This window comes from Eretmochelys imbricata, chromosome 7 (genome assembly GCF_965152235.1).
Source record: "Eretmochelys imbricata isolate rEreImb1 chromosome 7, rEreImb1.hap1, whole genome shotgun sequence".
NCBI lineage: Eukaryota > Metazoa > Chordata > Testudines > Cheloniidae > Eretmochelys > Eretmochelys imbricata.
This window is the reverse complement of record NC_135578.1, coordinates 121,940,394-121,967,053: the sequence shown is the minus strand read 5'-3', so window position 1 is coordinate 121,967,053 and position 26,660 is coordinate 121,940,394. Positions and strand designations below refer to the sequence as shown.

Here is a 26,660-nt window from a genome sequence, read left to right as displayed (position 1 = left end):
GTACGTGTAATTGGTGTTAAGCCATTTAGAACAGATTCTCTACAAGAGGACTTTTCATGCTTTCTTCAAAATACATAACTCCATCTTTCAGACCTGAAACCATAAAACCAGCTTTCGAATATTCTCTGGAAAGAGCATTTGTCTTTGCTATGTACTTCACTTTTAATTGGTCCGTGACATTCAGTATTATCCTCTGTTGATTCAGATTGATGCTGTCTTTAAAGTCCTCATGACTTGTGTTCCAGACACGCTTCAAATGTTTTTAATAGACTGTTTGTGGTTCTTACACAATTTAAAAAAAAAAAAAAAGTATGTAAATCAAGGATTAACTTGCAAAGTAAACTGTCCCTCATGGTAGCAGCTAAGCTTACAATTGTGAGGCTATAACTAAGCATTAGAGAGGCCATCTCTTTCCCAAAATAGAAGGAAATTGTGTGTTGCTCAATGAGTAATCAAACTACAGTTTATTTTGCTACAAAGCTTGTTCGGCAAACTCTTATCACTTGCTTTTCTGGCGTAAATAAAGGTCTCTGAATTACCTTACTGTAGCTGAAAAGCTCAGACCCTATCTCCCTCAATCATCGACATCGGGTCAGAGCACTGACGGACACATTTGAAATGAATTTGGCATAGGGCATGCTCAGTGGTGGATTTCTTCTTATTCCCACCAGTCACCACAAGTAATGCCTGGGGAATCTAAATGCACCCGCCCCTTCCCCTCACAGCTCAGTCTCTTGCCCTTACACCTGATACAATTCAGTACTTTGCTCCGCTCCCACTCAGTCCCACCAGCCACCTCTGCTGTGGGACTCCAAGGCGCTATGATAATACAAATAATGATGACTGACAGCTCAGAGCAGCTGTATCTTGTGTCATGTAGCCTACCTCTAGCCTCCTCTGTGCTTGTGGGGGAGGCGGAAACTGACATTAATAGTCCTTTTTTTCTGGGTAATGAGAATATTTTCAGCTTGTCTTGATCACTTTGCAAAGCTGAAATGGATAATTCTGCTTTGTCCTGCTTTTCTCCCTTCCTTGGTCTTGGGCAAAACTTTAATGCTATACGCTGAATATTAAAACGCACCTGTTTCAGAGTAGGTTCTTTCTCCTTGAAACACAATCTGCCCAAGGCACATTATGGCACTAACAGCATTTTCTTATGCTCAGATGTTTCCTACTCAGAACTCTATGCCCATCCTGTTGCGTGGTGTGGCTGTCAAATGCCACCGTGATCAGCCTGGGTAAGGACCTGGATATCAAATCAATAGAACTTTTTAAACCTGTGGAGGTTTTAATATTTACAAATGACCTTTAAAGCATTTGCTGAATCAAAACAACTAGAGTCATGCTCCGCACTTCACTCTCTGCACAAGTAGAAAAGATAAAACTGGCCCAGTGTATGGGTGGGGGTCTCAAAGCCACATCTGGTAATGGGCTCCAAAGCTGTAGGGCCAGTTAATGAATTAGGGCTCGTCTACACAGTGCACTAGAATCATAGAACTGGAAGGGACCTCGAGAGGTCATCTAGTCCAGTCCCCTGCACTTAAGGCAGGACTAAGTATTATAGTCTGCACTAGAGGGGCATAAATTTTAGTGCACACTAACTGGCCCTTGTGGACGTAATCATGTTTCAAACGCATACTGGGGAACTTTGTGGACCCTAATAGGGTCCGCAGGGGCCGGTTAGCGCACAACACGCTAGCATGGTCTAGAATTTACACCCCTCTAGTGCTCACTATGCACTGTATTAGAGGTAAGATCGTACCTGTGAATAAAAGCCAGTTTGTTGTCATTTCCAGCACAAATCCAGGTTTTCTCACCCTCCCCCCCCCCCCCCCCCCACGGACTCACTCTCCTGCTGGTGGTGGCTTGTCCGGAGTGACCGCTCTCCCTGCAATGTGCATGATGGTTGGGGTGGGCCATTTCCGGCGCAGGTCCGGGTTTTCTCACACTCCCCCGCCACAAACTCACTCTCCTGCTGAAAAAAAGGGGGTGGGGTGAGAAAACCTGGATTTGTGCTGGAAATGGCCCACCTTGATTATCATACACATTGTAAAGAGAGTGGTCACTTTGGATGGGCTATTACCGGCAGGAGAGTGGGTTTGTGTGGGGGGGGGCGGAGGGTGAGAGAGCCTGGATTTGTGCTGGAGGTGGCCCAACTTGATTGTCATGCACATTGTGGGGAGAGTGATCGCTTTGGATGGGCTATTACCAGCAGGAGAGTGGGGTGGGAGGAGGTATTGTTTCATGGTCTCTGTGTATATAATGTCTTCTGCAGTTTCCACAGTATACATCCGATGAAGTGAGCTGTAGCTCACGAAAGCTTATGCTCAAATAAATTGGTTAGTCTCTAAGGTGCCACAAGTACTCCTTTTCTTTTTGCGAATACAGACTAACACGGCTGTTACTCTGAAACCTTTGTTGTCATAGGTATACTTTACCACATCCTATAGGATATGGGGGCATGGGATGACATTATACCCTCACTGTTACTGAGTAGTTTCATATGAAGGACATAAAGGGCAAAATTCAACCAACTACTGTTTAAAATAACATTACCCATGATTCTAGAACACTTCTCACAGATGGCACCTGTGCTCTCACCCAAGTCGCATTATATTTTGTGATGGACACTTTTAAGCACACAAGTGTCGCACTCGTGTTTCTTTCACTTTTTCTGCATTGCTGCTTTACTTTAGACAATCTGTCTTCTGCACCAATTTTTAGAATTCTTCAAGCTTTGACTTTGCTGTTCATTGTAACAAACACTTGATGCTTTGTGCTTTTGATTAAATAGCACTGGCTCCCCTGCTTCAACAAAGCCAAGTTTGCAAATCTTACTTCTATTTGTGGCTTTATCTGTTCTTGATTTTTATCACTGTTTGACCATGACCACAAATTCCAACTCTGTTATTTTTAGTTAAAAAAAAAAAAAAAAAAAATCCTAGAAACTTTGAAAATGAAACTGTTCACGATTCAGTGACCTTAACTCGTCATGGTTCATGGTTACATTGGGAATATCTCATGGTAGAACAGATTTATGCCTCACTCCAAACTGAGTGGGGTAGGGGAGGGAATACTGCTCCAATGGAAAATCTGTTCAAGGCTTTTTAGGTTTGTGGTTAACTCTATGCTGCAGTAATAAAATAGTTTTACCAGTTTTGAAAGTGTTTTTTTTTAAATTAAACTATGCAATACCTTCATTCTCAAGTCAAGTCTAATTGTTTTCAATAATCTACCTAATTGCCACATGAAAGTAGTACTGTATTCATGTCGCACAAAGATTAATCTATTGGGTATCTGAGAACTTGTACAGTTTCCATGTCTCTTGGCCTGAGACAAATCAGTTATATTCCTACAGCATGCAAGCAGTTGGATTTTGGAAAGATCTGCCAGTAAATGGTACATCATAAAAACAGCAAGGCAGAGTACGCATCATATTAATTGTCTGTGAAGCTTTTTGCAATAAATGTTTGTCAGTTTCTTAAATCAAATTGACTTAAAAAATATTAGCAGCAATTCAGGTTTTTAAAAGGGAGACCTCTACAGATTAAGCACACTTAAACTTTCTCTGTGGTTTTCCTGCTAGCAAATTGTTCAAAAGTTTAAAATCTGTAAATGACTGTTTTAAAATAATTATTTTAAATACTGAACACTAGTATTTAAGACTTATGATGTGTCTAGTTATTCATATGACTAACAAAGTATGCCTCTTTGTAGAAGCTCTTTGTTGCAATAAACACTAGGTTGTAAACTCCTTGGGACAAGGACAGTCTTTTCTGTGTTTGTACAACGGCTAGCACTGTGCAGTCCTGGTCCATGCATGGGGCTTCTAGGCACTCTGGGTAATGCAAGTGATGATAAAAAGGAAGACCTTGATTAAGCAGGGCAGCCTGTGCTAAAATTTAACGTGGATTTTTGGTTGTTACTTTACCACATGAAGGGAAGTTGCTTTTATAAGTAGAGCTCAAATCTCAAGTCTCTTAGATTATTGTCACTGAATTATTCTTTATTGATAAGTATTAAACTGTTAAATTTCTTAACATTTACTACATAGAATTGATTCTACCAATACCAATCACACATGTCAATAACAATGTCATCTGGACTACCATAAAAATTAGAACAAAGGAATTTAGGCTTCAGAAAACCCTATTGACATATCTTGGCCCTTGTTTCTAGTGATCAGTGAGAATTTCATCTTTAGTATGTTTAAAAAAAAATAAAAAATGAAGAAATAACTTTTTGGGTTCTCCTTTTCCAAAGTTACTGTAGGAAAAAATTTCACAGCTTTGAGTGGCTCTGAGCTGCAGGTAACAAATGTTGCGATGTGAGGAACTGACAGAGCTTTCATGGCACTTACCTGCCTGGCAAAACTTGCTTCATATTAGCAAGGTGGAGAATTTTGCTTCTGTGCATGTAAGTGATTTAAGAAGTTATCACTGTTATGTGGATCTGAATATGGTGACTACTTAGGCATAATGTAAGGCGCTCTTCCTCCCCCCCCCCACCCCCACCCCCCCCCACACACACACACGGTGCAGAGCTCCTACAACTGTGTTAAAGTCAATGGGAGCTGTCTGAGCATCTCTTTAAAAACAACAAACACAACTAAAATGATTGCCCAAATTCATCTTCATCCCAATTCCAATGAGTAGTAACATCATCTGACTATCTAAACCTGCTTTATGAACGTTAACTAATTAAGTCTGTCATAATAGCCCCATGAAGGTAGCAGGCATGTTAATTTTCTCTGTAGAAAGAGAGACTCATTTGGATTAAGTAATTTGACTAAGGTCATACAACTCAAAGCAGTCAGACTTCATAAGATCTTGGCTCCTAGAGTCCTGCACTAATCACTAGACACTTCCCCTCAAAGTCACTAATATCTACAAGTCTATGCTTTGTCCAAATGACTGTTTTTACATGCATGGTTTTAAATGCTCTTTTATGCAGGCACATTCTTCTGTAAAAGGGTGCTTCCCTGAATACAAATGAGATTTGTCTAGCTTTTATAAAATGTTGCTTATTTCCTCCCAGTAGGCTGAATAAAGCCAGAGAGTTGCCTAGTTATTCATATTATTTTTCTGACTCTGCTTTTTTTTAACCCCAGACTCATTTATCATTTTTTACTGGTTGCTATGGTTCTGAAACATATATGCAGTTCCCAGTGTAGAACTGGCCCTGTCTTCCCTGCAGTATTTCAGAACTTTAGAGTAGAAATGGAGGGGATTACCTGTGTTTCAACTCCACAAAAGAATAAATCAACTTATATATTTGTTTTAACAAAGCAGGTATGCAGTTAGCTTTGCTGCACATAAACACTGGAACTTCTTTTGCACAGTGAAGTTCTTATAAAATATACTGTGGGCCAGTTGTTTGCCTTAGGTGAGTAGAGCTCAGCCCTGTAAGTAGACTGCATGGTTCAGTTCTGTGAAGGGGTGTGGAAACGTAAGTTAAAGTCCCTGTTTCCAATTTAGCCGAAGTTGGGCATGGCCAAAACCTATCACTATCCAGGAGCGTGCACAGGAATTTAAATTTGACCGCTTTTGGAGGCGCATGTTAAACACACACACATCATACACATTAAACCATAGCAACACACACGCATACGTCATATCGTATGTGCATAGAAGTAAACAGCAGCACACTCACCATTTCAGTGAAAATCCATGAGCCATCTGAATAAATGTATCCACAAGTACTTGGCTGCTTGGGGAGAGCATGCCCATGGTCACGATCTGATAGCTGTGTAGTGGTCCATGTGAAATCATTTGGGTCTAAGCCCAATTCCTGTTAGAGGGATCATTCCCATACGCCCCCCCCCCACCCGAGGGGGAGTGGGGAGAGAGCCCTGTATTGAAGACATTTTTGACGCTCACAGGAGAGATGGCCAAACACTGATTGTGTGCAGATGGAACTACCCTCGCACTCCCTGCATATATGAGTGAAGGTTTATGTGGTAGTATATGGATAAGCTTGTGCGAATGGTGCCAGTGATCTAGAAAAGACAAATGACAACTCTGGAGGCAGAAATCAGGCAACCAACGTTAAAAAGACTAAAGAAAAATTATTTGGCTATATCTAGAATGATTCTGAATCATAATTTTGTAGGGATGGATATGTGCACTCTCTTGAAATAAAGGTTTCCGAGAGTTACACAAGCAATACACTTAAGCTATGTCTGTGCTAAGCTTTTTCTCTTAATTTCCCACTGGTTCAACTACCCATGAAGTTCCAGGGATGAAAACATTACTATAGGTTTCAGAGTAACAGCCGTGTTAGTCTGTATTCGCAAAAAGAAAAGGAGTCCTTGTGGCACCTTAGAGACTAACCAATTTATTTGAGCATGAGCTTTCGTGAGCTACAGCAGCTCACGAAAGCTCATGCTCAAATAAATTGGTTAGTCTCTAAGGTGCCACAAGGACTCCTTTTCTTTTTGCGAACATTACTATAGACTGCCTGTTGGCATTTTAACTAATCATCTAACCCTGCTCGAAGTAGATCTAGATGAGATGTTAGTCAAAACACCACAGGCTTAGCTATGTTCATATTCCCACCAGCAGAGCTGGCCCTGCAGTAGCAGTGGTGGGGAAATTAAGAAAGTTGAGAGTGGGTAAAGCCTTAGGGTGTCTGTCTGGGTCCCAGGATTCAGTTCTGCACACTTGTTTTTTATTAAACATAGATCCGAGTTGGGGAGGGGGCTAAACACCTATCTGCTTCCCTGATGATATAATTACTATAGGGCTCTCATGAAGCCTTATTACTGTTGCGTTTAGTCTTTGATATCAAACATTTTTCTCTACTGTTTTGACATTGTGAATTTTCTGGGCAGAGCTCACTTAAGGGGGTTTTATTACAGTTCTGCTCTTTTTTCACCCCCTCTCCTCATGCAGTAGTGGTCTTCTGGCTTCTTTTGGCATGAAAATGGTTTCACTGTCCATGAAGAGGAGGTAGAAAAGTTGCAATGGCAGTGACAACTGTCAGATTTTCTTCTAGTTTGTGAACTCTTCAGGACAAGGACTGTTTCTTTGTGCAGCCAGCACATAGCACATTCTAGGCACTACCATAATACAGGTAATAGTAACAGTCATGAATGGAACAGCAAATACAATATCGGGGACTGCTTCTGAGTTATCTCTAGATATGCTATATGAAGCAATTCACTCTCTGAACACCTCACAATCTTTAATTATCGTCTGAATGCTTCTGGAGGTAAAGAAGTGCCCATCCCCAATTCTGCAGATGGGGTACTGAGGCAGAGCGAGACTAAGCAATTTGTCAAAGAGGTCTCAGACTGTGGTGGAGCTGAGACGAGAACGGCGGCCCCACAAGTCTTAGGTTAGGGCCCTAGCCGCTGGACCATCCTCCTTGTTTCATTTAGCAGGACTAGTTTGCAACAGCATATTGATTTTGGTGATGCATCTCAAAGACTTTAGTCAGAAGCTGATGAGGAAATCACAAACCAGTGCAGATTTAAACGCTGTGCACGATTACACACAGAGTGTTGCTTCAAAGGATTTCGCAGTTCATGCAGTATTACCACTCCTGCTGTTCCCGAGAGCATACATGCAATTAAACCAGTGGCCCCTGAACTTTTCAGGCTCACGTGCCCCCTTACCCTGTCCACGCCCCGCCGGGAGTGGGGCCACGGCTCGGGGGGGTGGGACACAGACAGGAGTAAGGGGGACAAGGCTGGGGCCACAACTGGCGGTGGGTCTGGGCCGGGAACAGAGCCATGGCCTAGGCCGGAGGCAGGACTGGGACCCCGCCAGGGACAGGTGCAGAGCCACGATCTGGGGCTGAGGCTGGGGATGGAGCCGAGGCCGCGGTTGGGGCCAGAGCAGAGCTCAAAGCGGGGCTGGGTGATGCTCCCTCCCCACCCCTCATGGGGGCTGGCCTAGGCCCTGCTGTGCGTCTCTTCTCCCCCCCACCCCCCAGTGCTCCTCCATGCTCCCTTAGAGGGGTGCGCCTCACAGTTTGGGGACCTCTGAATTAAACTATCAAGGATTTTGGATTGTTAAATTCACTTTCTGCTGCACAGCTTCCCTCATTCATAGTAAGTGGGCAATGCCTGTCACCTGCGGAGTTCAGAAGCACCTGTGGTCTTGCTGGAAGCTCCAGGACTCTAAACCCACCCTTCAGCTCGGACCACCGGAAGTTCTGCCTCCATTGGTGGAACAAACTGGCAGTTCAGCTTCTCCCGACCACTTGGTTTTATAGCTTTAACTTTTACTTGTTTTTGTGCAGTAGCAATGTCCTTTCATCTTCTGGCTCTGCTCCTCCTGTTCTCAGCTCAGGAATCAGCTGAGCATTGAAGCTCTGACCCACTGGGTCCTCCAGTGCTACATCTCTCTAGGGGGTTCCCTCTGCCCCAGCAGGAGAGAAGCCCTGCAAACGTAAAGCCAAGTCCTGAAAAGCTGTTCCTACTGCCTCTTGGAGTGTTACGGAGTGAGTTGTGCATTGTTGCCACAAGCTACTGACCTTCGCTCTGCCAGTACATGGCTTTGAGTTGAACTGGTGTGTCGAGGCTTCACCCTCCACTCAAATCCACAACTCAGCTGTGGGAAGGATTGACTAGGAGCATAACTGTTCCCAAGCAGATGAGAACCACTCAAAGCCTGCTTGGGGTAAATGTAGCAAACTCCAGAAGCCGCAGATCCAAAAAAAGAAAGCACTTCCCACCCTTCTTAAGGGTGTAGATCATGTTGTTAATGAGTGAGCAGTGTAAAAATAGGGTTTAAACTAGAGTGGTCAAGCGATCAAAAAAATTAATCGCAATTAATTGTGTGATTAAAAAAATTAATAGAATACCATTTATTTAAATATTTTTGGGTGTTTTCTGCATTTTCAAATGTATTGATTTCACTGCTCACAAATGTATTGATTGCAGTGCTCACTTTATTCTTTTGATTACAAATATTTGTGCTGTAAAAAAGTGTATTTTAATTCACCTCGTACAAGTACTGTAATGCAAGCTCTTTATCACGAAAGTTGAACTTACAAATGTAGAATTATGTACAAAAAAACCCTGCATTCAAAAATAAAACAATGTAAAACTTTAGAGCCTACAAATCCACTCAGTTCTCTCCCCACTGTATTTTCCACTGAATGCATCCGATGAAGGTGAGCTGTAGCTCACGAAAGCTTATGCTCAAATAAATTTGTTAGTCTCTAAGGTGCCACAAGTCCTCCTTTTCTTTTTGTGGCTACAGGCTAACATGGCTGCTACTCTGAAACAGTTCTACTTGTTCAGCCAGTCACTCAGACAAACAAGTTTGTTTACTTTTATAGGAGATAATGCTGCCCACATCTTGTTTACAGTGTCACCTGAAAGTGAGAACAGGCATTGCGTTGCAAGATATTTAAAAGCCAGATGTGCTGAAGATTCATGTGTCCCTTCATCTTCAGCCACCATTCTAGAGGATGTGTCCATGCTGATGATAGTTCTTCTTGATAACAATCCAAAGCAGTGCAGACCGGTGCACGTTCACTTTCATCATCTGAGTCAAATACCACCAGCAGAAGGTTGATTTTCTTTTTTGATGGTTTGGGTTCTGTAGTTTCCGCATCGGAGTGTTGCTCTTTTAAGACTTCTGAAAGCATGCTCCACACCTCGTCCCTCTCAGATTTTGGAAGGCACTTCAGATTCTTAAACGTTGGGTCAAGTGCTGTAGCTATCTTTAGAAATCTCACATTGGTACCTTCTTTGCTTTTTTTGTCAAATCTGCTTTGAAAGCGTTCTTAAAACAAACATCTGCTGGGTCATCATCTGAGACTGCTATAACATGAAATATATGGCAGAATATAGGTAGAACAGAGCAGGAGACATACTATTCTCCCCGAAGGAGTTAAGTCAGAATTTAATTAATGCATTATTCTTTTAATGAGCATCCTCAGCATGGAAGTATGTCCTCTGGAATGGAAGCCAAAGCACAAAGGGGCATATGAATGTTTAGCATATCTGGCACGTAAATACTTTGCAGTGGCAGCTACAAAAGTGTCATGAGAATGCCTGTTCTAACTTTCAGGTGACATTGTAAATAAGAAACCAGCAGCATTATCTCCTATAAATGTAAACAAACTTGTTTGTCTTTGTGATTGGCTGAATAAGAAGTAGGACTGAGTGGACTTGTAGGCTCTAAAGTTTTACATTGTTTTCTTTTTGAGTGCAGTTATGTAACAACAAAAAATCTACATTTGTAAGTTGCACTTTCATGATCAAGAGATTGCATCATGGTACTTGTATGAGGTGAATTGAAAAAAACTATCTTTTACCATTCAATTATTTGTAATAAAAATAATATAAAGTGAGCACTGTACACTTTTTATATTCTGTGTTGTAATTTAAATCAATATATTTGAAAATGTAGAAAAACATCCAAAAAGAGTTGTTAAATGTCAATTGGTATTTTGTTTAATAGTGCGATTAAAACTGCTATTAATTATTTTTTTTTAGTTAACTGACATGATTAACTGCGATTAATCAACAGCCCTAGTTTTAAACCCTTTCTCCTTTCCTCCACTCCCTAGGGGAATGTTTGGAGCTTTTCTGCAATACAGGGGTGCACTCTCAATCCTCTGCTCCTTCCCCCACCCTGCAGAAAAGCTGATATTTCTGTAGAGCCCTCTCTTGGGCAGGGCCTGTTTGGTTTTTCAGCCCCAGGGGCCGTCACTTTGCCAGAACGGGGCTCCGGGGGAAGGAGTCTCTCTCCAACCTTCTCCATTTCTGTAGTCTGGCTCCACACTGAAGCATAAGGACCGCTGCAGGCCATCTGTGCCCTGAGGGGAGGCATGTAAGGACTCCGTTCCCCATGCATTGGCACCCCCAGTAATCCCATGGTGAGTAGGTGAGAAATCCATGCACTTCTTAAAACAGGGGAAAGTGGCTGTAAAGCCCCAGAAACTGGCACTGGGCCTCGCAGTCGTAGGACCGCAGAGGATGTAAATTTTAACGAACGCTCGCCTTCCAGCAGTTTATCGCTGCCTGGGAGCTGAGCTTGACGGACTGCTTCTCAGGTGTCTGTGCAGTGCATTAAAGTGACGTCTTAACAGCACCTTTTTTTTGCTCTTCTGATCAGTCCAGGTGCTTGAGGTACAGTTCCTCCGAGCCATCAAGTGAAGACAGTCGTAAGACTCTTGATGATACACTGCCACATGTATAAAGATATAGTCATCTTAGTCTCCTGTAGTTTGTCTCCAGCAAGTGGAGAACATTGCCCCTAGCAGACTTCTGCTAAAAGAGAGAAGAAAGAAGCAGGCCTAAAGGAACCCCCGTGACACAGTTGTTGTAGCAGCACACATGATATGCTGACAATCTGCAGGCCCTCATTCTTGGGCACAGCTGAGCACTACCCCTTAGCAGGTGTCCAACATGACTAACCCAGCAGGGGAATCAGGCCCCAGTTCAGTGCCAGGGTCCAGCTCAATGGAGCAATGCCAACCCCTTCTGCCCAAAGTGCAGGGGTGACTCAGAAGGGTCTCTCGTTGGGGAATCCTGACAAGGTGGAAATCCCCACATCACCCCTCTTTGCATCCTTCCACTAACTCCCCGTTCTCTATGGCATCCCATATAAGCTATTTGTCTTCACTTTCCAGGCCCTTGCTGGCCTATCCTCACCCTACCTTTCATTGCTCATTAAGATCAGCTCCTGCCGCTGATCAGCCCTGGATGCCAGCCTCCATCATTCCCTTATTAACTTTTCAAACAGGTATCTTTGTGCTTTCTCACATGCTGTCTTTTTGTTCAGACTCTACAGCGCCTAGCATGATGGAGTCCTGGTCTGTGACTAGGTCTCCTTGGCACTATGATACTTCAAATAATGTCCTGGGGTCTCTGCCCCTTTAGGGCAGAAGGGGCTTCAGGAGTCATGTCCCCCTTCCCCGAGCTGGGTGAGTACCTCGGAGCCCCTGTAGCCCTTCTGTTAGGATAAGGAAGTGGAAGAAAACCTTGCAGAAGCTCACTCTGCCTTGGATAAAGACTGTTCCTTGCTTTTGAAGAGGGACATGGGTTACAGGAAACTGGCCTCTGCAATGTGCTCTGGCATTATCTGCAGCTCAGGCTGATTGGGTCCTGCGTCCTTTTCCCAGCTATCCCCTCCAAGAAGCAGGAGCAGCCAGCTTTAATAGCTAAGGCCCAGACAGCCTGAGCTGCAGATAATGCCAGGGGACGTTGTAGAGGCTTGTTTTCTGCAACCCATGTCCCTCTTCAAAGCAAGGAAGGACAGAGCCTTTATCCAAGGAAGAATTTTCCTTCCATCAGGAAGCAAGAAATCAGGAACCTGAGGGAATGAGCAAATGGTGGCAGCAGCAGCTCTGAAAAGCTGCTCGTCTGCATTGACACCCCTCATCCAGAGAGAAACGGCAGTAGTTTGTGTTCTGAGGCTGTAACCACAGAGTTAATGAAAACGGACTTTTCTGCTCTCTTTTTTTAATGGGGGCTTGTGAACATAATGTTAGGATGCTTGGGATAGACTCTCAAGGGACTCTTTTTGTGGTCAGGTTAATCATTTTTACATATCAACTAGATTAACAGGAAAAAATTAATCTCACTGACACATCTGCCAACTTTTTTCATTTCCTCTTACGCTTGCACCTTTGTTTATAGTTTCTCATTCCTGGTAACTTCAGGTTCTTATGCACAAGCCTAATGGTGGAACATTGATGCACAGAATTGTTTCAGTCGGTTTTCATTTAATGTTTATAATTGCCTGGAAACATCTTTATTGACTTTAACAATGAGCAAAATCCTAAATCTGCTTGATAATTCTTGAGCCTCCCTTGAAGAGTAATTTCTTTTGATTTTCACAGTAACGAACCTTCACCGTGTGCCATTTTTAAAAACATTTCTTACCACCAGTTAGAAAATTTTTATAATTCCAAAGATTTAGGAATTTTTTTTGACAGAATTTGGTGTGAAGACAGTTGCGCCCTGGTTTGATGATAGAGCTGGTTAAAAAATGTTTTTGTTTTTTCCCCTTGGAAGACTTCAATTTTTCTGTGAAAACTTGAAATCACGCACATTTTGGCCAAAACCAAAAATATTTATTGTTTTGGAAAGGCTGCTGTGTTACCTCGGAAGAGTTGTAGTTGGGGTGTCATGATCATGTTCCCCTGCAGTCCCTGGTTGCACTATCGCTCCCATGATGCACCATGGTTTCCCCTCTTAGAAAGGGGAGTTGATATATAATGGGAGCGTCTTGCCATGGTGCATCATGGAAGATGTTCTTGATGTGGGGAGCCTGACACACAGTGGAGAGTAGGGACATTTGGTAACCAAACTACAGCGTCTATGATGTACCAGGGAAGCATTTCCAAACAAAAATACTTTGGATTTTGGGTCAAAATATTTTATTTTAATTGAAAACCTAATTTTGTTAACCGGCCCTAGTTGAGTCACTTACACTTCCTGTCTCGTGCTCAGTTTGTGTGGGTTCTTCCCTGGACCTGTAACAGCAAAGCTGAAACTGAAGAGGCAGGAGTGTGCGAAGGGAACAGAAGTGGGCTGAATGCATTTGGCGCCGCTCCTGGGGGCGTTCAGACCTTAATGTCAGTAAGGGAGCAGAATAACATCGCTTTATAACTTTAAACATTGGATATCCTAGATCAGAAAAAAGGGTGAATGTTCCTTCAGACCTAAGCTGCAGACATGAGAGAGACTGATCCATGTGATCCAAAGAAATCTATTTAAAAAACTAGGGGGAAAAAAAAAAAAGTAAATTCAAACAGTCATTGTCTTTTTTTTTTTTTTTTTTTTTTTTAAGTGGGATTCATGTGGGATTACCCTTTTTTCTCCCACCCCAGCTGAGGCAGTTTAGTCATTGCATCTTAATCAGTACATTTAAAATACTGTCCTTGTAGGGGTAACTCTCTAAAACATGTTCCATTCTTTCTCCAAATAGTGCAGTTGCAAAATACCTGCAGCTACACAGCTGATCAGTGGGCGCTAGGTCGAGTGTTCAGGAAAGTGGTGTATAAAAAGTGACAACATTGCCACAGTGTATTGCTTTGTTAAATGTACAGTGCACAGCTGTTTTCTGTAGGCTCACCTGTGGGAAATCCTGTGGATCTGCTGCAGCACTGCCTGAGAGTGGGGAGCCACATGCAGTCTGATGAGACTTTATTAGGACTCCTATTAACTGCTGCCATGCCAGACTCCTCATTTTCTGTCCACAGAAAGGAGAGGGGATGGTGCTACTGCCAACCCCTTCCAACTGATTATTTTTAGGGAGAGGTTTGTGATGAGAGAATATCCCCATGCCTAGATGGTAGGAAGCAAAGGACAACTCAGAGGCGCCTGTAGGAGTAAAGCTGAGTGGTTTTTGAGGCTGGGGGTAGAAGACTCCGAGCATGGAGAGAGGAGGTGGTGGTTGGGAACAGGGCAGGAGGTGAAGGAAGATTAGTGGGGTGGTGCTGTTGAGTTCATATAAAGTGCTTTTGCAGTCGTATCAGCTGAGACTTGAGGGTTTCAGTGTTTCACTGGGTTTGCAGCACCACGCTGTCACAATAATAGCCAATATGTACGTGAGTGAGTGAAGTCCACAGCTTCCACTGTGTCAATCCATCTTTGCAGGCACGCTAAATTCAGTGGCTCTAGTAGGGATGTTGCAGTGTTCCAGTCAGCAGACATTTGGTATTCCTGTATCAGTCTTTCAGTTTCTGGCTCTGTCACACTTGCTCTGAGACCTTAGGCAAGCCATTACTCTTCTCAGTGCCTCAGTTTCCTCATCTGTAAAACGGGGTAATGCTTTCGTCCGTCACATGAGTGTTGTGAGGATAAATCCAGAAATGAGAGGCGCTCAGTTGCTACAGTGATGTAGGTTGTAGAGGCATCTAGATGGACCACGCATGGAAAGGAGGAGGAAAACACAAGCCAGGGAAAGACGAATAGAGTTGGAGGAAGAAGGAAGAATGAACAAACCAGCAAAGAGACCAAGATGCATAACAAAGAAATAATTTATCTGACAGGCAGGAGAAGGGTTAAAGGAGGCACAGAGGCAAAGACAATTACTTTTAATATATTTAGAAAAGGGTTAAAATTCTACAATAAAATAGATGTGAATGCTAGAATATATTAGCTGCACTCTTATTGCTGTTACTCCAGGTGTGTGTAAGTTGTTGTATTATCTAGGGCTTACTCTGCACTAGAAAAACTAGTATCTTTAATTGTCTACCAGTGGAAGCTATAATATAAATCAGCCTTGGTCGCTTTCCCATGTTGCTTAACCGTACTCTGAGTAGGATTGAATGACAGTTTTTAATGCTGAGGGAAAGCCTGAATCCTCTTTCTGCTGGTAGAGCATTACAGGCCCCATCCCTTGCCCTCTGAGCCTGCTGTCAGGGCAAATTGGATGATCAGGGAGGTCTTTATAATCTTTAACTTGTATAAATTGGTTGGACTCTGTTGAAAGGCTCATTAAACATTAGTCTGTTTTTACATCCAAACTGGACTTTTGAAGTCCTTAAGCTTGAGCTGTGCAATAAAGAACTTTTTTTTTTTTTTAAAGTTGACCATCAGGTTGAAAATACAAGATCAGTCACTGTTCTGTCCTTAGAAACTAAGTTTTCAGACCACAAAGGCCCAGCAGTACTTATGGTACTGCTGATCTGTTTTTTCACACATTTTTCTTAGAGAACCTTCTGTCTACGCTCCCTTCTTTCTAAGAGCCCAATTTGAATCCCTGCAGCTTAGGCATTGTTTAATTGTGCTCCTGGGATTTAATTCTTCCTTAGGCATCTTGTCTAGGGTGCATGTCTTTGGCAGGCAGCACAATGTGACGTATTCTGCAGTTTTGCACCACTTTATATTCCCTAGGCTATGGCTGTTCCCTACTGTTTCCATTTTCCAGACAGAAGGTAAGTGAGTGCAAAACCAAACTGCAGAAGAGAAACACTGGAGAGAGAACTCTAATTATTTTTTACGTAATGCATATACATCATGGTTTTTAAATTCTATTAATTCCTTGTGGGAGCTTTTCCCAAAATACATTCAACTCAAACTGAAAATGGAATTATAGACCAGTGCTGCCAACAGACCCTGCAGATTACATCATTGTTGCTTTCCCTCTTACCAGCCCATCTGTTAAATGCTATGTAGATTAGACAGCCTCTTATACATTGTACCATCATTAGGGTTAATTTAATTATCCCTAGGTTATTTTAATTTAGTGTGGCCATCAGATGGACTGGAAAGATACTTTCTTCTTTATACTACAGTTTTATTTACCTTTTTGAATAACAATTTGCTATGACTGTGTTTGCTGAAGTGTTTTAGACTTAATTTTAGGTGTCTAATTCATATATCAGGTGTGGTCATAAGATTATCTTTAATCTATTAGTGAGCATACTTGGAAATACAGTGAGGGTTTTTTTAAATGATGGCTAATATGTTACAGAGTTGTGCCCTTCATCTGCACTTAATGCTTCCCACATGGTGGTAGCTGTTCAAAATGGCAAATCGCTTCTGAAAATCTACAATAGATCTAATTTATAGATGAAGAACTGCCACCTTCAAAAAAACAAAACAAAACTGAATATTAAAACCATGCTGAAGAAAAGCAATTTATTTGGAGATAAATTACACATACTGGGTGGTAGTGGTGGTGAGATCAATGTAAAAAATTCCTTTATTTCTGCAGCTATATGATAAACTGCATTTAATTTAAAGTTTTGGCTGTGTCACCTGCATTCTGCTCTCTAATGCATCAGGGATCCTTCTAACATTCCACAATGTCTTAGCCTCAGACTACTTAAAATCTTGCCACAATACTTCCTCCTCCACACTCCCTACAGATGGACTTTCTCCCAAAGTTACATTGGCCTGAGGTGCCTGACTAGTCCCAGTGAAATGTCCCAACTCAGAACTAGAAACATGTTTTTTTTGTTTTTGTTTTCACTTTGGAGAGATGAGATGAGATTCCAGACTTTCCTGTGATACAGACAGTGTTTATCTGGCCCCTGGGAGGAATGTGGTAATCTTGTAACCATCGCTACCACACTCCATCACATCTATTTATTATAAATGTCTTGTTACCCAGACTAAGACAACAAAGAAATGGAAGATGCTAAACTCTAACTAAGCAATATTAGATCTAGTGATCAAAATATAATAGCCAAATTTATCATTGGCCTGTGTTGCTGAAAATTCAAAGATTCTCAGGACTTGAAGAGAGAGCATGTTCTGTGCAACTCAGCAGCAGTCCCCATCAGTCTCTAAGTGCGGTTTAATTATTTTCAAAAAATGCCGTCCATCACAACTATGACCAGAATCCTAAACAGAGTTTGAAAATTGGAAGTAGAAGGAGACTAGATAATCCCTGACCCTGTTAAGTATGTGGAGAAATGACTCGCTGCTTGTAGAAAAGGGGTGGGAATGTTTTTGCCCTTCAACCAACTTCCATCAATTTTGAATAAAAGCAAAGAGTGACGAATTGAACAACACTTCAGCACCAAAACTGCACCAGACTTTCTAGACTAATGAAAGATATACTGTCCTGCAGAATTTAGTCTAAATTTAGAATAAGCATGATGAGATAGAACAGGGGAAAGGAGGCTAAAGGACAGTGTAAGATTGTGCAATTGGGTGACTGGTTTGCTTCTTGATGGCTTTGGTGTTTATACTTTTTGTTTGTAGCTTTGAAGTTAAATTTAGCTTGAACTGTCTCTGTTCCTTTCACGTTTTTGTGACACATGCCCATGGTGAATGAAGGATATGAGCACAGGAGATTAGAAGGGATTAGGCAGTGGTGATACTGAGGGGCATGCAGATGTGGGGGTGTGATGCGGTGTGTCAGCCCCACACTGGTGCAGCAGGGGTTAACCCTTCTCTCTTGGCCAAGAGGCCATGCCCCCTCAACTCTGCTGGGCATGCTCCAGATGGAGACAGGATATAAAAGGCAGCAGAGCAGCTCAGTCTGGGCTGACCACTGGCGAGGAAGGAGATTCGCTGCTGACTCCTGGGGGAGGAACGTCTGCACTCCAGGACGCGGAGGCCAGCCAGCCAGAGACAGACCCCAACTACAGACTTGGGACACTGCAGAGATGGCAAACGACAGAGAATCGGTAGGAAGCGACCCAGGAAAACTTTGTGAGGAAGTGGTTGTAGAACCAGAGACAGGCTCGGCATGTTTCAGTAGGGTCCCCGCCGAGCTGGTGGTGGGCAGCCCCGCCACCAACAGGGCCATGGGTTGGGACCTGGTGGAGAGGGCTGGCCCAGGTCCCACTATCCTGGCCACCGTCCACCCCAGGGTGATGGCTCAGCACCCCTACATTGACTCTGGCCGCTGGGCCGCACTGCCCTGAACGCAAGAGCCGTATTGCTGACTCTGGCCACTATGCCACACTGCCCTGACCGCAAGGGCTAGGCTACGAGCTAAGGCCCCAGGACCACGCAGCCAGAGACCGGTGGCAGCCCTACAGACTCAACCATGGGGCTGTAATGCACCTCTCCTCCGCCCCCAGAGAGTGATGGGGTGTATCAGCCCCACAACAGGGGGCTGTCGTTGAGGAACAAGAAAATGCAGAATGTGATATTTCTGTTTTGTATCTGATAAGCAGTAGCTTTGACCATAAAAGTTATTGATGTGAGTAATGTTCAGGTTGCGGACAAACATTTGACTTGCTTCGAAGCACCAGCTTCTTAAAAGAACTACATTATAAACTATCCCAGCAGCTTGCCCAAGATTTAGCTGCCAATTACACTTGTGTAAAGGGAACTTTTCAGTCTCCTTGCAATAGTATCACCTGATGACAAGCAGTACTACAAGGCTGGCATTATTAAATTGACTTGGCAGGAGGGAGTTACTGATTTGAATGCAATGGACAGCTCAACTAATTGCAATGAGAGATTTTGTGTATGCTTAGTGCCTAGCTGTTAATCATGTTGCAGCTCTCAATCTAAAACTCCTAAGAGAAGGTGGCTGAGAAGAGATTGTAGGGGAGGGAGGGCAGGGTAGAAATATTTCCCTGGACTGAAACTTTCTCTGTGTAAAGCACCTGACCACACTTTTTTTAATTGTTCTAAAGCTTTTTGTTAGATTAGGCTGACAAGTTTTCTATTCATTTGTTTTGCACCAGCTGAATTTGCTCTCCTTTTGTACTTTTATGTGAATATTCTAGTGAAAAAGGTTTACTAACCGGAAGGTTTGTGGAAATGGCAGACTTTTAAGCAGATCCTGAAGAATGGGTGTGGAAAAGCAAACTTGAAACGACCTGATCTGTTTCTTACTTAGAATTGGCACCTCTTAAATGTTGAATATGTTCAACAAACTGTTGGCAAAATATTGCCAGGCCACAGTTGTGACTTTGAATTGTTTCTATTGGCATTAAAATAACCTGTAAAATTGTGGCTAATTTCAAATAACATATATTGAAGAAAAATCACAATTTTCTTCAAGGACAATTAATGAACAAGGGCAAAAAAACAAAGGTGTAGAACAGTTCCCTGTGAATTATGTTCCCAGCTCTAGTTGCGGAGCTGCTGGACGGTGTCTGTAGGACAGACCAAACCCCTGAATTATGACCACTGTTCCAAGAAGGGGGCTCAATTGCTTAATGTGGTCTGTAAAAGCCAGTTGGTACTGATCCTTTAAAGCCGCTGATTTAGGGAAAGGTGGGGTAGATCTGGCATTATTGTCTTAAAGACATTGCAAAACATCAACACTGAGCTGGTCAAAAAGGGTAATTCCCATCCCACAGGAAACAGAGATTTCAAAACTTTTGCTTTTATCACAATTGGGATGAAAAGTAGAACTCTCTGAATTTTTTGTGAAATATATTTTGTTTCTACTGCAGTGAAACATATCAATATTGATGATACAAAAATGAAAACATTCAAACTATTATATAATCAAAACGTTTTGATTTTTATATTGTATTATAAAGTTGAAATGAGATGTTTTGACCTTACTGAAATAAAATGTTTTGATAATTTCCCATCAAAAATTTTTAATTGATAGTGTTTTGATTTCATAGAATCGATGTTTTCTGTCAGAATAAACATTGCATCGAACACTTTCAATCAGCTCTAGTCCATACAAATACCTAATAGAAATTGATCACATTCCAGCCTGGTTTAAATTATTCTGTTAAATGCTTTCTCAGGAATTTCCGAGATCCGCAAAATACGAACATTAAATGTTAGTTTCCAGTTTTAAATAAATGTTTTCTTTCCAGTCCCCATTCATTATTCAAATCCGCCTGCCAGGGCAAAGTATTTCGGGCCTTTGCCATAGCTTTCCATTTAGCTAACTCCCTTCACCCTTTCTGTGCTTTGTTCTAAGTGCGCAGATTTGATACATCCTTAAAGAGACTTTTTTTGAACTTTTTCTGGTTACTTAGTTTTGCTTTTTTTAAAAAGTTAAATACATTTCTTTTGTAAATTAGCTGTTTTTGGTGTGTCAGTGGAGTTGAATAACATGCTTAAAACATATAGTGCTGGCAGAGAACAGAGCATTTGGAACACTCCTCCATCCCCATCCGTCTTTACTTGTACCTTAGGTAATCTCCAGTATGTTGCATGTACAATTGGAATTACTGAGAGAAAAAGGTTTCAGAGTAACAGCCGTGTTAGTCTGTATTCGCAAAAAGAAAAGGAGTACTTGTGGCACCTTAGAGACTAACCAATTTATTTGAGCATGAGCTCACGAAAGCTCATGCTCAAATAAATTGGTTAGTCTCTAAGGTGCCACAAGTACTCCTTTTCTTTTTGAGAGAAAAAGCAGTCTTGCTTGAAAGCTTGGTCTTATGAGTCCGATTCCCCGCGCCCTCCTTCCCATCTGTGTCTTATGTTTTCATAGCTCATTGAACCCCTGCCCTACACAATTGCTATACCTTACACTGTTGCACCAACCAATGATGCTTCCCTCCATTTAACTCCCCCCCCCAAAAAAAAATGCCTCCAGAAAATCTATGGGGCGTGAACACTCCAACTGGCTTCTTCCCAACTGACAGGACAATCTGTTAAGTAAAATATTCTTACTGCAAGTGCAGATCAAATTCCTCACCTGCTATATAAAATTATTTCCTCTGGGCACAACAGGGCTCTTGCTAGCTTCCTGTAGGGGCAGAGTTAAAATGGAAGGTCAAAGAAGAAACTACAATCCCACCATGATCCTAGCTTTCGGTGCCAATGTTACTGTCCTGTGATTGATGGCTTTCTCGCTTGTGGTGGTAGTTAAGGAGATGTTTGCTTTGTGGTAACTAATGGCTTCTCCCCACTTTTATTATAAACCCCTCCATCTATCATTCAGGTTTAGGTTCCAGCACCAAATAAATATTTCTTACATTTTGCATTGTTAGGAAGTGTTTGTAAACAAAACTGATGCAAGAAAGAACCCCCTTAGGGTGATTTCAAATGTTTTTTTTGCAACTGCTGACTACAACAAATCCTAACAGGAAAAAATATATCTAAATAATGCTAATCTGCATAGCCTGTCAATGGTTAAGAGGGAACCATGACAGAGCACATCAGAGGGGCTAGATGATATGCCAATGGGTGCAGTATAATGACTGTTATGACCATATGGAAGCTTCCAGAAAAGCTACAAGGACATGACAACCCCTGCCTAAGAGGTATCAATGATTTACCAAGCAACTCACTTATTTCTGAAAATTTGCCTACTGTAGCTTATAACACCTATGAAAATCTTTCTTTTGCAGTATTCTGTGCATTTGCCAGCATTTCCCATATAGCTGGTGTCCTGCTGTGTAAGTCTGTCACGCACTAGTATGGAGGGAAATGTGTAAAGAATAGGAAGTGGTGGCTGCAAAATCACAAAAATTGACAGAGGGAGGGAGTCTAGTGAGAGCCAGCTTGAGGAAACGTTCTTAGAGATGTAGTTGAGTACAAACTAAAGATCCTAAAAATGAGTTTGGAGATGATAAATTCCTGCGTCTGTACACTGATTGCCATAGTACGGGAACAATGGACATGCACTGTAGCCGGAAGATGATGTTCGCTCCAAAGGAGCAGGTATACGGTCAGCTCCCTTACTCTTCTACTTGGTCTTGTCTCAGGGTGGAAGGCTGGAGTAGATGACCTTTCCAAGGTCCCTTCCCAAAGGTTTCTGATTCTGTGAGGCAGCCCCCCTCGAGCATGCCACAATTCACACAACACTTCACATTTGGGCAGGAAAGGTATTTCTCCCATGGCACCAGGTGTGCTTCCCATTTACCTGGGCTAGTGCCCGTGGCCTGTTCCCGCTTGGTTTTGCGTGAGTATGCACACTTCACAAAGCTGGCGTACACATCACATTTTTGGCATGCCTTGGGAGAAGGGAGAGAAGCCTTATGAAGTATTGGAGTGTCTCATCAATGGGATTATAGGCCATTTGAAGGGGGGCAAACGATGCAGGGGACTTTTCCTTTAACGTCTTATTTCTATGCTTTTAAGGTTTTGGGTGGTAGGGAGTGCTCTGATGCAACCGTGACTGTGCCAAAACTTAGTTTGTTTAATCTAATTTAACTTTTAATTGGAGAATCTTTTATAAACAAGCTTTGGGGTTCCTAGGGTTTTTTGTCCATCTTAAACTCGCACAAATAAAGACTTTCATTGTTCTTGCACTTTTTCAGAAGTGTGGTAAATTTGAAAGGGGCCCGGGGAGAAGGTCAGTCGTGTCAGCTGTTACCTCTACACGAGGAAGTGGACCTAGATAGTGTATCTGGCCCTCTTTTGTTCCTATAATTTCTTGGCTCAAGCTGTTGAAACTTCTCTAATTCAAACTTGCCTAGGAATAGCAGTGGTTTCTGTACAAGAGTTCATCTCTCAGGGGCTACATTTACAGTGCAGTGAATTAAAAGCAGAATCTCAAGGCTAAACTCTGAATTTCCTGGCTCTTGTGGGTTTAAATTGGGGATCATATTATTTGCACATTAGGTTTTTTGTGGTTTAATTGAGCAGTCAACGTGAATTTTGTGGCGTGTGAGTGTGTGTGTTAGAGAGAGAGAGAGAGAGAGAGAGAAACATTTTCTAAGTGTTCAGAGTTCGAATAGACATAAACAGGTGGGTTTCCAGCAGAGACATTTGCATTTGAAAACCTGCTCTAAATGGACTGGGATTTCCCAGGAGAAGCAACACCAGCAGTGAAACTTAGCGATCGATCAGCATAGAATTGAGTGAGCATTTGATGTGCAAAATCTTGTGGCATAAAGACAGGGCCCAAGAATGAGCTCTTTTGTGGCTTTGTTTAATGCCTGAAAACTGTGACCAAAAGGCTTTTATCATTAAAAAAAATTTGTTAATCGGCCGGATCTCAGTTAATAGGCTGGCTCACTGGAAAATATTGGAAGGATCTTTCATGAAATTGTAAACACTGTTTATTTCAAGTTATAGTTAAAAATAGTAACTGTTACTATAACAGAGTAACAGCCGTGTTAGTCTGTATTCGCAAAAAGAAAAGGAGTACTTGTGGCACCTTAGAGACTAACCAATTTATTTGAGCATAAGCTTTCGTGAGCTACAGCTCACTTCATCGGATAAACATACTGAATTTTGATACTTGGAAATCTTTCTTGCTTTTTATTTTGCAATCTTGTTGTCTCAGTAACCCTAAAAGAAAGGGGTATGAGAGCCATGCACTAAAATGGGCCCCTCATTCCCTTCAGTTGAAGAGCTCAAGGCGTTTAATTTATCGTGTGCAATGTTCAACGGTTTTTAAGCAGCTCTTATCCGATGCATTTTTTCTTCTCTAGTTTTAATGTATGAAATCTTTTCCCTTGCTTATTACAGCACATTTGTTCCACACCCAGCCTCTCTGGCCAAGTTGCCCTTGGCACTTGGAGTTTATTTTGATTTTTTTTAATCAAATCAGCGCTCTCCAAGAAATGCAGCTGTAAAAGATGACTTCTAACTTTCGAATAAACAGTGGGGACATCTGGTGGAGAAACTAAGCATTGCCACAGTAAATTAGTCCAGAGCTCTTCAATCTCTCATTGTCTAATGTTAGGTTTCAGAGTAACAGTCGTGTTAGTCTGTATTTGCAAAAAGAAAAGGAGTACTTGTGGCACCTTAGAGACTAACCAATTTATTTGAGCATAAGCTTTCGTGAGCTACAGCTCACTTCATTGGATGCATACTGTGGAAAGTGTAGAAGATCTTTTTATATACACACAAAGCATGAAAAAAATACCTCCTCCCACCCCACTCTCCTGCTGGTAATAGCTTATCTAAAGTGATCACTCTCCTTACAATGTGTATGATAATCAAGGTGGGCCATTTCCAGCACAAATCCAGGGTTTAACAAGAACGTCTGAAGAGGGGAGGGGGTAGGAAAAAACAAGGGGAAATAGCTTACCTTGCATAATGACTTAGCCACTCCCAGTCTCTATTCAAGCCTAAGTTAATTGTATCAAAATTGCAAATGAATTCCAATTTGACAGTTTCTCGCTGGAGTCTGGATTTGAAGTTTTTTTGTTGTAATATCACAAGTTTCATGTCTGTAATCGCGTGACCAGAGAGATTGAAGTGTTCTCCGACTGGTTTAGGAATGTTATAATTCTTGACATCTGATTTGTGTCCATTTATTCTTTTACGTAGAGACTGTCCAGTTTGACCAATGTACATGGCAGAGGGGCATTGCTGGCACATGATGGCATATATCACATTGGTGGATGTGCAGATGAACGAGCCTCTGATAGTGTGGCTGATGTTATTAGGCTCTGTGATGGTGTCCCCTGAATAGATATTGTAAGGAGAGTGATCACTTTAGATAAGCTATTACCAGCAGGAGAGTGGGGTGGGAGGAGGTATTTTTTTCTTGCTTTGTGTGTATATAAAAAGATCTTCTACACTTTCCACAGTATGCATCCGATGAAATGAGCTGTAGCTCACGAAAGCTTATGCTCAAATAAATTGGTTAGTCTCTAAGGTGCCACAAGTACTCCTTTTCTTTTTGTCTAATGTTAGTTGATGACACAATTACAGGCAAACATCCTTTACTGAACAGGATTAATTCATACCCACCCAAAGAGTGCCATAGAAGTCAGCGGGACTGCTTAGTGAATAAGAATTGAGAGGTCAGCCACATAGATATTTATTTAAAAGGAAATGTTCCAGACTGTTGGTCATGCAGCTGGAGGGTGCAGTATGGAGGGGATACCACGAATACTTTACACAACCCATTCTCATTTTCCTTTCTGCAGGATTAGTGTTCTGTGTGAATTTTTTAAAGGAAAATGCTTCCTCTCACCTCTGGTACAACTGTGACATGAGACCATTCCCTTGTGAGGACAACAGACTCCCCACCTTTTGAGACAGCTGGCTTCATAAAACGTTCCTACAGAAAGGGAAGGCAGTGTGATACTGTGATTTTAGAGGCATGCACACAGTGCTCATATCCACTGACTAGATTGGAAACCCCATATTTGCGTTAGAGGACAGAATTTGGTCTGTGGAATGTTAATTGGTACCTACTGTCAAAGTACCAAGAACAACAAGCATGGGATGAAGAAGAGAACCAAACACAGGGTTCTCAGTTTATAAAATGTACAGAATTATCTCTGGTGGCATTCACAGGAGAACCTGCTTATATTGAAGTGAAAATGTCTGAGTTGTGTCATTGCATTTCAGGGTACTTCACTCTGGTTGTCGCAAGCATCACACCTTTACAGTGAAGTTTCTCTCCAATATAAACAGGTTCCATTGTGCCACTCCCCTGGAATACCTTGCCTAACAGCCACCAGATACAGTGCATGGAGCTAATCTTCTCTCTTTCTCCTCTTCTGTTTGAGCAGGAGAGGAGAGAAATTGTCACACACTCATAGCAGGGAAGGGTAAGGAGGAATTTCTGGATCCTAATCTGTTGCAATTATCCCAGCATAGAGTGATGTTTATAGCCATCTAGAGACTTTTCCACCATTGTGGAGTGAGGTCAGAGGGCACTCTGCTCTTCAAATTGCAGCACCAGAGTAGTTAAAACGTAGTTGCGGGAGAAAATAATTTTAGCTTTCCTGCCAGACTTGTAACAGCCTAGTCATGAACTTCTGCAGATGATAAACTTCATGTGCCATTTAGCATCTTTTCTTCATTATGGCCATGATTTGCCATTCAGTAATCATACAATATAGCTAGATGCCTTTATGTATTATATTCTCATTATTATGTCCTTCCAAGAGAAATTAAATGGGTTATAATAATAGGTGGAAGCAAGAGAAATGCTCTTAGCCTGTCTTCCAGTGGTGGTGGGGGTCAGTCAGGAGCTCTGTGCATACAGCAGGTCTGTGATCAAAAACAGATCAATTTTAAGTGTAAATTCAAATGTCTTAATGTTAGCTAGATAACCTTCCTTCTCTAAGGATGATGCCTGCAGACAATTCAAAGACCCAGCATGGGTGGATACTGGCAGCTGTTTTATTACTAAATATCTTTGTTTGTTTTTTTCCCCTCCACAGAAAATACCTTCTGTAGTGGCGACCATGTGTCATGGCACAGTCCTTTGGACAACAGTGAATCCAGAATCCAGCATATGTTGCTGACTGAAGATCCTCAAATGCAACCAGTACAGACTCCTTTTGGGATTGTTAATTTCCTACAGGTATAGAGAAGTAATGGCTGTTCCGGTCATCATTTTCTGGGAACTAATACTTACCGTACAGAGCTGACCTCACGTTCGTCCCTGATGATAAATAGCACTATTCTGCAGCGTTTTCTGCTTAATGATTATTTGTCT

The 26,660-nt window shown here is 42.1% G+C and overlaps 1 protein-coding gene across 2 annotated transcripts in view; it reads left to right on the top strand.

Moving 5' to 3' along the window:
• Positions 1–26,660, top strand: part of SUFU (SUFU negative regulator of hedgehog signaling) — a 120,241-nt gene that overhangs the window by 31,216 nt on the left and 62,365 nt on the right. For both annotated transcript variants that reach the window (XM_077823272.1, XM_077823271.1), the window contains exon 4: positions 26,383–26,525. In XM_077823272.1, coding sequence (XP_077679398.1) covers positions 26,383–26,525 — 143 coding nt within the window. The remainder of the gene's footprint in view (positions 1–26,382; positions 26,526–26,660) is intronic.